Raw genomic sequence first — 13,553 nt, forward strand, 5'->3', positions numbered from 1 at the left:
AGGGAGGACAGGGAGGGAGGGAGGATAGGGGGGATGACAGGAAGGGAGGGAGGACAGGAAGGGAGGGAGGACAGGAAGGGAGGGAGGACAGGGAGGGAGGGAGGATAGGGAGGGAGGGGAGGACAGGGAGGGAGGGAGGATAGGGAGGGAGGGAGGAAGGGAGGGAGGGAGGATAGGGAGGGAGGGAGGACAGGGAGGGAGGGAGGACAGGAAGGGAGGGAGGACAGGGAGGGAGAGAGGACAGGGAGGGAGGGAGGACAGGAAGGGAGGGAGGACAGGAAGGGAGGGAGGACAGGAAGGGAGAGGGAGGGGACAGGAAGGGAGGGAGGACAGGGAGGGAGGGAGGACAGGAAGGGAGGGAGGACAGGGAGCGAGGGAGGACAGGAAGGGAGGACAGGGAGGGAGGGAGGACAGGGAGGGAGGGAGGACAGGGAGGGAGGGAGGACAGGGAGGGAGGGAGGATAGGGGGGAAGACATGAAGGGAGGGAGGACAGGGAGGGAGGGAGGACAGGAAGGGAGGGAGGACAGGAAGGGAGGGAGGACAGGGAGGGAGGGAGGACAGGAAGGGAGGGAGGACAGGGAGGGAGGGAGGACAGGGAGGGAGGGAGGACAGGAAGGGAGGGAGGACAGGGAGGGAGGGAGGATAGGGAGGGAGGGAGGATAGGGAGGGAGGACAGGGAGGGAGGGAGGACAGGAAGGGAGGGAGGACAGGGAGGGAAGACAGGAAGGGAGGGAGGACAGGGAGGGAGGGAGGATAGGGGGGAAGACAGGAAGGGAGGGAGGACAGGGATGGAGGGAGGACAGGGAGGGAGGGAGGATAGGGAGGGAGGGAGGACAGGGAGGGAGGGAGGATAGGGGGGAAGACAGGAAGGGAAGGAGGACAGGGAGGGAGGGAGGATAAGGAGGGAGGGAGGACAGGGAGGGAGGGAGGACAGGAAGGGAGGGAGGACAGGGAGGGAGGGAGGATAGGGGGGAAGACAGGAAGGGAGGGAGGACAGGGAGGGAGGGAGGGAGGACAGGGGGGAGGGAGGATAGGGGGGAAGACAGGAAGGGAGGGAGGACAGGGAGGGAGGGAGGACAGGGAGGGAGGGAGGACAGGGGGGAGGGAGGATAGGGGGGAAGACAGGAAGGGAGGGAGGACAGGGGGGATGGAGGATAGGGGGAAGACAGGAAGGGAGGGAGGACAGGGAGGGAGGGAGGACAGGGGGGAGGGAGGATAGGGGGGAAGACAGGAAGGGAGGGAGGACAGGGAGGACAGGGAGGGAGGGAGGGAGGATAGGGGGGGAAGACAGGAAGGGAGGGAGGACAGGGAGGGAGGGAGGGAGGATAGGGGGGAAGACAGGAAGGGAAGGACGATACGAGGGAGGACAGTTAGGTACAGTAATTGCATTGGACACCATTTAACAGTCAGGATAGGAGAGTGCCATCAGTACTGAGTAAGTGACCGACCTGGATCCAAATACTATTTGTTATCTTTCAAACACTTGAACTGCGTTTGATTAAGCTTGACTGGAGCAATGACACCAATAGAATAGAGCCAAAAGTGTAAACACTTCTGGCACTCCAGGCAGGCTCAATCAAATGCTGAAAATATTAGAAAAATTATACAAATGCTGTTTGACACCAGGTGTGGTGAGAATGCCTGCCTCTCCCGTCATGGTTGTACAGTATTAGAAGCCTCAGAGAGTCGGTGTTGTGCTATAGGCCTGCTGAGTATGGAATGCTGTTTGGGTCAACAACGATTAAAAAAAGATATTCGTCAAATAACACAATATGATGTGTCAAATGAGCTTTTTGACCAATCAGGACCTGAATATGACTACATGTCACCCTGATAATTTGACACGTTCATTCATTCTTTACAGAGTTATTCCACGTGGATTACACTATAATAATTAGACACATGGATTCCTAAATCATTGCTAAAAAATATTTAAAATTATTGCAGTTTCTGGTCATTGTTTTCAGTCTGGTTGCATTGGTGCTTGGTACCAAGCTAATACTAATTACAGTAGCAGCTATAATAACTACCTATCTGATAGCTGGAGATAGCAGCTATAATAACTACCTATCTGATAGCTGGAGATAGCAGCTATAATAACTACCTATCGGATAGCTGGAGATAGCAGCTATAATAACTACCTATCTGATAGCTGGAGATAGCAGCTATAATAACTACCTATCTGATAGCTGGAGATAGCAGCTATAATAACTACCTATCTGATAGCTGGAGATAGCAGCTATAATAACTACCTATCTGATAGCTGGAGATATCAGCTATAATAACTACCTATCTGATAGCTGGAGATAGCAGCTATAATAACTACCTATCTGATAGCTGGAGATAGCAGCTAGCTACCCCACACTGTCCCCAGAAGTTGCTAATAACATCAGTATCAAAGATACATTTGTGAGTGACTTCCCAACGTAGCAGGGAAACAGCCTACCTCCAGTTTCCAAACTGTCATCAACGTTGACAAATTGCTTGATTATGATTCTGTATTTTGACTAGCTAGGATGAATCAGGTGTAACTGCTTGGGATGTGGCTGGCAAAAGCTAGTTTTATCCTGATCTTATTTCAAATGCTCACACAGACGTTTTGCCGTTTGGTCTAACAAATAATGTCGTATTTACCAACGCGGTATCGTAAACACGTCACGTGGGTGTGTGTGATTTTTGTTGTTGTTGTTGCAGATTAGTATTATTTTGTACTTATTTCATGCTTCAAATAGTGTTATTATGCTGAGTTTAGAGAGTCAACGTGTTGTACTAGAGCCATGCTGCTCTGATGTTAACACAGGGACGATCTAGAATGGAACATGTAAACAATGGGCATGGCAACATTCTGATGTTAACACAGGGACGATCTAGAATGGAACATGTAAACAATGGGCTTGGCAACATTCTGATGTTAACACAGGGATGATCTAGAATGGAACATGTAAACAATGGGCATGGCAACATTCTGATGTTAGCTCCAAGATGGCGTAGCAGTAAGTCGTCCTGTCCTGTCGTGTCCCTGTATTTATCGTTTCTTTTTCTTTTTTTTTACATATTTTTACATATTTTCTCCACATATCTCTTTGAAAACATTTTGCTAAACCTAAGCTTCCAAATACTCTCCTGCAACCCGACTCACCCAATGTAGCTATTTTTCCTAAATTCCTAAAGTATTTATATTTACTTCGGGACCCCTCAACTGAAGCTAGCCAGCTAACCAGCGGGTATGCTAGCGGTCTTCAGCTAACCGGTCATCAGCTAACCTGTAGTTCGGAAAGCTCTCGCCTGTTCGTACAACGCGACTCTAACCAGAGCATAACGGACCTATTTATTTTTCATCCCCGGATTCATCCCCGGATTCCCACCGCAAACGGAACATCTTTCAGCTGGATTTTTCAGCAACTAGCTATCTAGCTAAACCGCAACCCCGGGTTACTCCTGGCTAGCGTTTCCACCCACTTAGCTTGAAGCTAGCCCGGCCGTAGCACCTGTGCTACCACCGTAGCATACTCCTGAGCTACAATACCCGGGCCCACGACCGGTCTATCGATGTCATCGCATGAAGAGGAGTAAACAGACTCACCCCATCGCGACGTCCCCCAAAGGCTAACTCTCTAGCCCTCACTATCTCCCTGCTTGCTAATTCGGCCTGCTAACTGCTAGCTTGTCCAGCTCCGGTCCGCTAACTGCTACCTTGTCTAGCCCGGGCCTCCAATCTGTTAGCTTGTTAGCACAGGCCTGCTAACCGCCTGAATCGCCGCGTCCCAAGCGCTTACCGGACCCATATTTACTTTCTATCTCTTTTGACTTTTAATTTGTTTATACCTTCCGGAAACCTGCCTCACCCAATGTGATACGGAATCGCTATGATTTTTTTATTTTTAGAACACACTCAAGAACCTCTAGAAGCTAACCAGCTAACTAGCTACAAGCTATTTAGTCATTGTTAGTTTTTTTTTACCTGGATAACACTCGCCAGTCCAGCTTCCCTGCCCCATCCACCGCTGCCCCCTGGACACTGATCTCTTGGCTACATAGCTGATGCACGCTGGACTGTCCATTAATCACGGTACTCCATTCTGCTTGTTTGTTTTATCTGTTGACCCCGTTGCCTAGTCTACGCCATTTTACCTGCTGTTGTTGTGCTAGCTGATTAGCTGTTGTCTCACCTACTGTTTTAGCTAGCTTTCCCAATTCAACACCTGTGATTACTGCATGCCTCGCTGTATGTTTCTCTCAAATGTCAATATGCCTTGTATACTGTTGTTCAGGTTAGTTATCATTGTTTTAGTTCACAATGGAGCCCCTAGTTCCACTCTTCATGCCCCTGATAACTCCTTTGTCCCACCTCCCACACATGCGGTGACCTCACCCATTACTACCAGCATGTCCAGAGATACAACCTCTCTCATCATCACCCAGTGCCTGGGCTTACCTCCGCTGTACCCGCACCCCACCATACCCACCAAGCCTCCTCCCTAAGTTTGTTTTACTCACTGCTTTAGCACACTCTGCTAACCCTGATGTCCTTGCTGTGTCTGAATCCTGGCTCAGGAAGGCCACCAAAAATTCAGAGATTTCCATACCCAACTATAACATCTTCCGTCAAGATAGAACTGCCAAAGGGGGAGGAGTTGCAGTTTACTGCAGAGATAGCCTGCAAAGTAATGTCATACTTTCCAGGTCCATACCCAAACAGTTCGAACTACTAATTTTGAAAATGACTCTCTCCAGAAATAAGTCTCTCACGGTTGCCGCCTGCTACCGACCCCCCTCAGCTCCCAGCTGTGCCCTGGACACCATTTGTGAATTGATCGCCCCCCATCTAGCTTCAGAGTTTGTTCTGTTAGGTGACCTAAACTGGGATATGCTTAACACCCCGCCAGTCCTACAATCTAAGCTAGATGCCCTCAATCTCACACAAATCATCAAGGAACCCACCAGGTACAACCCTAACTCTGTAAACAAGGGCACCCTCATAGACGTCATCCTGACCAACTGGCCCTCCAAATACACCTCCGCTGTCTTCAACCAGGATCTCAGCGATCACTGCCTCATTGCCTGTATCCGCTACGGAGCCGCAGTCAAACGACCACCCCTCATCACTGTCAAACGCTCCCTAAAACACTTCGGTGAGCAGGCCTTTCTAATCGACCTGGCCCGGGTATCCTGGAAGGACATTGACCTCATCCCGTCAGTTGAGGATGCCTGGTCATTCTTTAAAAGTAACTTCCTCACCATTTTAGATAAGCATGCTCCGTTCAAAAAATGCAGAACTAAGAACAGATACAGCCCTTGGTTCACCCCAGACCTGACTGCCCTCGACCAGCACAAAAACATCCTGTTGGCGGACTGCAATAGCATCGAATAGTCCCCGTGATATGCATCTGTTCAGGGAAGTCCGGAACCAATACACGCAGTCAGTCAGGAAAGCTAAGGCCAGCTTCTTCAGGCAGAAGTTTGCATCCTGTAGCTCCAACTCCAAAAAGTTCTGGGACACCGTGAAGTCCATGGAGAACAAGAGCACCTCCTCCCAGCTGCCCACTGCACTGAGGCTAGGTAACACGGTCACCACTGATAAATCCATGATTATCAAAAACTTCAATAAGCATTTCTCAACGGCTGGCCATGCCTTCCGCCTGGCTACTTCAACCTCGGCCAACAGCTCCGCCCCCCCCGCAGCTCCTCGCCCAAGCCTCTCCAGGTTCTCCTTTAACCAAATCCAGATAGCAGATGTTCTGAAAGAGCTGCAAAACCTGGACCCGTACAAATCAGCTGGGCTTGACAATCTGGACCCTCTATTTCTGAAACTATCTGCCACCATTGTCGCAACCCCTATTACCAGCCTGTTCAACCTCTCTTTCATATCGTCTGAGATCCCCAAGGATTGGAAAGCTGCCGCAGTCATCCCCCTCTTCAAAGGGGGAGACACCCTGGACCCAAACTGTTACAGACCTATATCCATCCTGCCCTGCCTATCTAAGGTCTTCGAAAGCCAAGTCAACAAACAGGTCACTGACCATCTCGAATCCCACCGTACCTTCTCTGCTGTGCAATCTGGTTTCCGAGCCGGTCATGGGTGCACCTCAGCCACACTCAAGGTACTCAACGATATCATAACCGCCATCGATAAAAGACAGTACTGTGCAGCCGTCTTCATCGACCTTGCCAAGGCTTTCGACTCTGTCAATCACCATATTCTTATCGGCAGACTCAGGAGCCTCGGTTTTTCGGATGACTGCCTTGCCTGGTTCACCAATTACTTTGCAGACAGAGTTCAGTGCGTCAAATCGGAGGGCATGCTGTCTGGTCCTCTGGCAGTCTCTATGGGGGTGCCACAGGGTTCAATTCTCGGGCCGACTCTTTTCTCTGTGTATATCAATGATGTTGCTCTTGCTGCGGGCGATTCCCTGATCCACCTCTACGCAGACGACACCATTCTATATACTTTCGGCCCGTCTTTGGACACTGTGCTATCTAACCTCCAAACAAGCTTCAATGCCATACAACACTCCTTCCGTGGCCTCCAACTGCTCTTAAACGCTAGTAAAACCAAATGCATGCTTTTCAACCGGTCGCTGCCTGCACCCGCATGCCCGACTAGCATCACCACCCTGGATGGTTCCGACCTAGAATATGTGGACGTCTATAAGTACCTAGGTGTCTGGCTAGACTGCAAACTCTCCTTCCAGACTCATATCAAACATCTCCAATCGAAAATCAAATCAAGAGTCGGCTTTCTATTCCGCAACAAAGCCTCCTTCACTCACGCCGCCAAGCTTACCCTAGTAAAACGGACTATCCTACCGATCCTCGACTTCGGCGATGTCATCTACAAAATGGCTTCCAACACTCTACTCAGCAAACTGGATGCAGTTTATCACAGTGCCATCCGTTTTGTCACTAAAGCACCTTATACCACCCACCACTGCGACTTGTATGCTCTAGTCGGCTGGCCCTCGCTACATATTCGTCGCCAGACCCACTGGCTCCAGGTCATCTACAAGTCCATGCTAGGTAAAGCTCCGCCTTATCTCAGCTCACTGGTCACGATGGCAACACCCATCCGTAGCACGCGCTCCAGCAGGTGTATCTCACTGATCATCCCTAAAGCCAACACCTCATTCGGCCGCCTTTCGTTCCAGTACTCTGCTGCCTGTGACTGGAACGAATTGCAAAAATCGCTGAAGTTGGAGACTTTTATCTCCCTCACCAACTTCAAACATCAGCTATCTGAGCAGCTAACCGATCGCTGCAGCTGTACATAGTCTATTGGTAAATAGCCCACCCTTCTTCACCTACCTCATCCCCATACTGTTTTTATTTATTTACTTTTCTGCTCTTTTGCACACCAATATCTCTACCTGTACATGACCATCTGATCATTCATCACTCCAGTGTTAATCTGCAAAATTGTAATTATTTGCCTACCTCCTCATGCCTTTTGCACACATTGTATATAGACTCCCCCTTTGTTTTCTACTGTGTTATTGACTTGTTAATTGTTTACTCCATGTGTAACTCTTTGTTGTCTGCTCACACTGCTATGCTTTATCTTGGCCAGGTCGCAGTTGCAAATGAGAACTTGTTCTCAACTAGCCTCAACTAGCCTACCAAGATAAAGAGTAGCAATTCGACACATACAAGAACACAGAGTTACACATGGAATAAACAAAACACACAGTCAACAATATGGTCCAGTCACACACATTTCCTAGGTGGCAAAGGTCCAGATGGATATTGTCATTTATTAGCGTAGTAGCAAACGCCCACCTTGCGACCCCAAACCTGTTCCAACTATTCACGCCCTTTTTGTCGACGGAGAGAAAAATGTGCCGTTTTAAGCTCATTTCCTGCAATTCTACAAATGTTTTCAAGTCTCATTTTATGTCTGTTCATAATACCAGGAGTCGACTCCTGATGGATTCCAAAAATAAAATTAATATCTCTAATTAATAATATCACACCTTTGTCTTTAGTCTACAATTCTTTTGTGTGTGCAGTTCAGATGAACATTGAGGTTGGTTGGGTTTTTCATCTATGTTCCTTACACTTCTGACACCATTCAACATACTGAGCAAACATATTTAAAAACTACAAACAAATACACAGGCTGGTCTATTCAGGAATCAAATGACAGAGATTATTATAAACATCAAGGGCTTGTTTGGATTTAACCAATTTGAAAGATTGTTTATATTAACTTTACCTCGTTTTAGAAGACAATAAACAGAGATATTTTTCCATAAACATTTGTGAATGAAATATAATAATGAAATATGTTCATATTTTTTTTATTAAACATTGCAACCATTTTAACTTGATGGTACCATTAATTGGATCAAAGTCTATTGCATTTCAGACCACCTTCCTCAATATACTTCACAATATCCCCTTTTCTTAAATAATGATGTTTATTTTTTTTAAACTAAATTGTCATTGTTAATTATCTTGATTAACTTGTCAGGCATACTGTAGCTAATGACTAAATCTGGATTAGTTAGTCTTGATAGACTCTCCATTTTAGTAAGTGGAATATGTCCAAAAATGGATGACTCCCTTTGTAGCCAACTTTTGAGAATAGTTTGACTCTTCTGTCAATTATTCTATATAAATTGGACTTTTCCCAAAATGTTAAATCCTTTGTAATTACAATATATAAATATTATTATACAGTAATCAAAGGGTGATCATGAATAGCCATTAATTCACTTTTTTCCTATTTAAATTTAAACCAGAATGTTTAAAATGCTGGAATCTGTGCTGTGTTCTTAAGGAATAGAGTAGTGTCACCTGCTAATTGACTGATAGCCAATGAACAGTAATGGTGAGCTGGGACATCCTTGACGAATTCCTCTCTTCACGTCAAACTTTTTAGGTGTTCCATGCTGAAGAGATACTGAACTAGTATTACCGTCATATGACATTCAAGTCACCTTTACACATTTCATTCAAAAACAAAATATTCCAATGTTCGATGTACTCAAAATAATCCCTCACGTGGCATTACCTTTTTGCGACCGACCACTGCTGGTGTTGGGTTTGCTGCCGCCATTATTCACTCCTATGGTCCTATCAGGTTTCAGGTAAGACCCAAGCATTTAACCACCAGATTCAGAAGCTCCTAAACCCCATTAGAAAAAAAAGAAACATACTTTTATTTCAGATAGTTTTTCCAGTCTAAGGACTGGACAAATATGAAACTGGTACAGTCTGACTGGCCAAATATGAAACTGGTACAGTCTGACTGGCCAAATATGGAACTGGTACAGTCTGACTGGTCAAAATATGGACCTGGTACAGTCTGACTGGACAAATATGGAACTGGTACAGTCTGACTGGCCAAATATGGAACTGGTACAGTCTGACTGGTCAAAATATGGACCTGGTACAGTCTGACTGGACAAATATGGAACTGGTACAGTCTGACTGGCCAAATATGGAACTGGTACAGTCTGACTGGACAAATATGGAACTGGTACAGTCTGACTCACCAAATATGGACCTGGTACAGTCTGACTGGCCAAATATGGAACTGGTACAGTCTGACTGGCCAAATATGGAACTGGTACAGTCTGACTGGCCAAATATGGAACTGGTACAGTCTGACTGGACAAATATGGAACTGGTACAGTCTGACTCACCAAATATGGACCTGGTACAGTCTGACTGGCCAAATATGGACCTGGTACAGTCTGACTGGACAAATATGGAACTGGTGCAGTCTGACTGGCCAAATATGGAACTGTTACAGTCTGACTGGCCAAATATGGCCACATCAAGATATTCTCTTGGTTTGAATAGTCATTGTTGCAATCTAGTTTGGTTTCGTTGTTTTATTTGAATGAAGAAACTGATTGAGAAATGATATCAACTCCTAAATCTCTCTCTCTCTCTCTCTCCCCCGTCTCTCTTTCTCTCTCCCCCCCCCGTCTCTCTCTCTCTCTCCCCCCTCTCTCTTTCTATCTCTCTCTGTCTCTATGTGTCCTTTTTCAGGGTATTCAAAAAAGCAAGTCCCAATGGAAAGGTGAGTTATACTTTGTGTTATTAATAATGACTTATTACACAATAACAGCATAATGAGCAACATTCCTCTACTAAGACATGTCTTAGACAATCCAGAAGGAATCAACTAACCTCCATTAAAGTGTTTTTCATCGCAGTGTAACCAGTCGTGCGTTATAATAATTTTCAAAGGTTTCATTTAGCTTTTCAAAGGTTTCATTTAGCTTTTCAAAGGTTTCATTTAGCTGGCGATAGCAGCAATAATAACTACCTATCTGATAGCTGGAGCTAGAAGCTATAATTACTACCTATCTGATAGCTGGAGCTAGCAGCTATAATAACTACCTATCTGATAGCTGGAGCTAGAAGCTATAATTACCTATCTGATAGCTGGAGATAGCAGCTATAATAACTACCTATCTGATAGCTGGAGCTAGCAGCTATAATAACTACCTATCTCATAGCTGGAGCTAGCAGCTATAATAACTACCTATCTCATAGCTGGAGCTAGCAGCTATAATAACTACCTATCTGATAGCTGGAGATAGCAGCTATAATAACTACCTATCTGATAGCTGGAGCTAGCAGCTATAATAACTACCTATCTGATAGCTGGAGCTAGGGTTAGGGTCAATAGGACTCTGCTAAGAGCTGTGATTCTCCTGTCTGGGCCGTGCTGGCCGGGCTGTGCTGGCTGGGAGGTGCTGGCTGGGAGGTGCTGGCTGGGCGGCGCTGGCTGGGAGGTGCTGGCTGGGCGGCGCTGGCTGGGCGGGGCTGGCTGGGTGGGGCTGGCTGGGCGGGGCTGGCTGGGCGGTGCTGGCTGGGCGGTGCTGGCTGGGCGGTGCTGGCTGGGCCGTGCTGGCTGGGCGGTGCTGGCTGGGCGGCGCTGGCTGGGAGGTGCTGGCTGGGCGGCGCTGGCTGGGAGGTGCTGGCTGGGCAGTGCTGGCTGGGAGGTGATGGCTGGGAGGTGCTGGCTGGGCAGTGCTGGCTGGGAGGTGATGGCTGGGAGGTGCTGGCTGGGCGGTGCTGGCTGGGCGGCGCTGGCTGGGAGGTGCTGGCTGGGCGGTGCTGGCTGGGCGGCGCTGGCTGGGCGGCGCTGGCTGGGAGGCGCTGGCTGGGAGGTGCTGGCTGGGAGGTGCTGGCTGGGAGGTGCTGGCTGGGAGGTGCTGGCTGGGAGGTGCTGGCTGGGAGGTGCTGGCTGGGAGACGCTGGCTGGGAGGTGCTGGCTGGGAGGTGCTGGCTGGGCGGTGCTGGCTGGGTCATACCTCTGTCTCCTTGTATAGTAAGTAGTCTGTAGGCCACAGCAGAGTAGATGGCTAGCTGTCTGATGTACCGGTCCTCACAGCAGCAGAGACTGTGGGAAGAATATGAAGCAGTTGTCTGGAGCTGACTCAGCTCCTGCTCTCTTTAGCTAGCTGGTCGTATCAAGGTTCTACACAGGGTTCTAAACAGGGTTCCACACATGGTTCTACTCAGGGTGCTTCACAGGGATCCACACAGGGTTCTTAATATAGTTCTGCACAGGGTTCTAAACAGGGTTCCACACAGGGTTCTAAACAGGGTTCTAAACAGGGTTCCACACAGTGTATTAATCAGGGTTCTACTCAGGGTTCTAAACAGGATTCTAAGCAGAGTTCTCCTGGTCAACCACAGGATGAACAGGGGATATTGGGGACAGACATAATTAATGTTCGTAGAGAGAAATACTTACAGAAGCCTGAAGATACTTCCTCTTTATGAAATCATTTATTCATCAATATTTACACAGTTGAGACAATTGTAACATATACACTTTCTTGTGTTTGTATATTTAAATTATTACTTTTTTGAAGGGTATGTGATATATTAGTCCAAAAAATATTTATGATATTTGACTTTAAAGAACCGTGAAATCTGGTACTTAAACTCATTATCTCATTACACTATTGTCTCAAAGCCACTGTTTCATCCGCAGCTCACAGTGTACCTGGGGAAGAGGGACTTTGTGGACCACGTTGACCTGGTGGAACCCGTAGGTAAGACAACCCTAACCATAACCTCTAGTTAACACAACCCTAACCATAACCTCTAGTTAACACAACCCTAACCATAACCTCTAGTTAACATAACCCTAACCATAACCTCTAGTTAACACAACCCTAACCATAACCTCTAGTTAACACAACCCTAACCTCCTCTAGTTAACATAACCCTAACCATAACCTCTAGTTAACACAACCCTAACCATAACCTCTAGTTAACATAACCCTAACCATAACCTCTAGTTAACACAACCCTAACCATAACCTCTAGTTAACACAACCCTAACCATAACCTCTAGTTAACACAACCCTAACCTCCTCTAGTTAACACAACCCTAACCATAACCTCTAGTTAACATAACCCTAACCAGAACCTCCTCTAGTTAACATAACCCTAACCAGAACCTCCTCTAGTTAACATAACCCTAACCATAACCTATAGTTAACATAACCCTAACCATAACCTCCTCTAGTTAACATAACCCTAACCAGAACCTCCTCTAGTTAACACAACCCTAACCATAACCTCTAGTTAACATAACCATAACCATAACCTCTAGTTAACACAACCCTAACCATAACCTCTAGTTAACACAACCCTAACCATAACCTCTAGTTAACACAACCCTAACCATAACCTCCTCTAGTTAACATAACCCTAACCATAACCTCCTCTAGTTAACATAACCCTAACCATAACCTCCTCTAGTTAACATATCCATAACCTCCTCTAGTTAACATAACCCTAACCATAACCTATAGCTAACACAACCCTAACCATAACCTCCTCTAGTTAACACAACCCTAACCATAACCTCCTCTAGTTAACATAACCCTAACCATAACCTCTAGTTAACATAACCATAACCTCCTCTAGTTAACATAACCATAACCTCCTCTAGTTAACATAACCCTAACCATAACCTATAGCTAACACAACCCTAACCATAACCTCCTCTAGTTAACACAACCCTAACCATAACCTCCTCTAGTTAACACAACCCTAACCATAACCTCCTCTAGTTAACATAACCCTAACCATAACCTCCTCTAGTTAACATAACCATAACCATAACATCCTCTAGTTAACATAACCCTAACCATAACCTCCTCTAGTTAACATAACCCAAACCATAACCTCTAGTTAACACAACCCTAACCATAACCTCCTCTAGTTAACATAACCCTAACCATAACCTCCTCTAGTTAACATAACCCTAACCATAACCTCTAGTTAACATAACCCTAACCATAACCTCCTCTAGTTAACATAACCCTAACCATAACATCCTCTAGTTAACATAACCCTAACCATAACCTCCTCTAGTTAACATAACCCTAACCATAACCTCCTCTAGTTAACACACCCCTAACCATAACCTCCTCTAGTTAACATAACCCTAACCATAACCTCCTCTAGTTAACACAACCCTAACCATAACCTCCTCTAGTTAACACAACCCTAACCATAACCTCCTCTAGTTAACATAACCCTAACCATAACCTCCTCTAGTTAACATAACCCT

General features: G+C 46.5%; 1 protein-coding gene across 1 annotated transcript in view; it reads left to right on the plus strand.

The window, feature by feature from the left end:
- arrb1 (arrestin, beta 1) overlaps positions 1-13,553 on the plus strand; it is a 67,633-nt gene that overhangs the window by 15,884 nt on the left and 38,196 nt on the right. Inside the window, exons 2-3 of the mRNA XM_031796794.1 lie at positions 9,998-10,028; positions 11,961-12,021. Coding sequence (XP_031652654.1) covers positions 9,998-10,028; positions 11,961-12,021 — 92 coding nt within the window. The remainder of the gene's footprint in view (positions 1-9,997; positions 10,029-11,960; positions 12,022-13,553) is intronic.

Source organism: Oncorhynchus kisutch, linkage group LG18, assembly GCF_002021735.2.
Source record: "Oncorhynchus kisutch isolate 150728-3 linkage group LG18, Okis_V2, whole genome shotgun sequence".
NCBI lineage: Eukaryota > Metazoa > Chordata > Actinopteri > Salmoniformes > Salmonidae > Oncorhynchus > Oncorhynchus kisutch.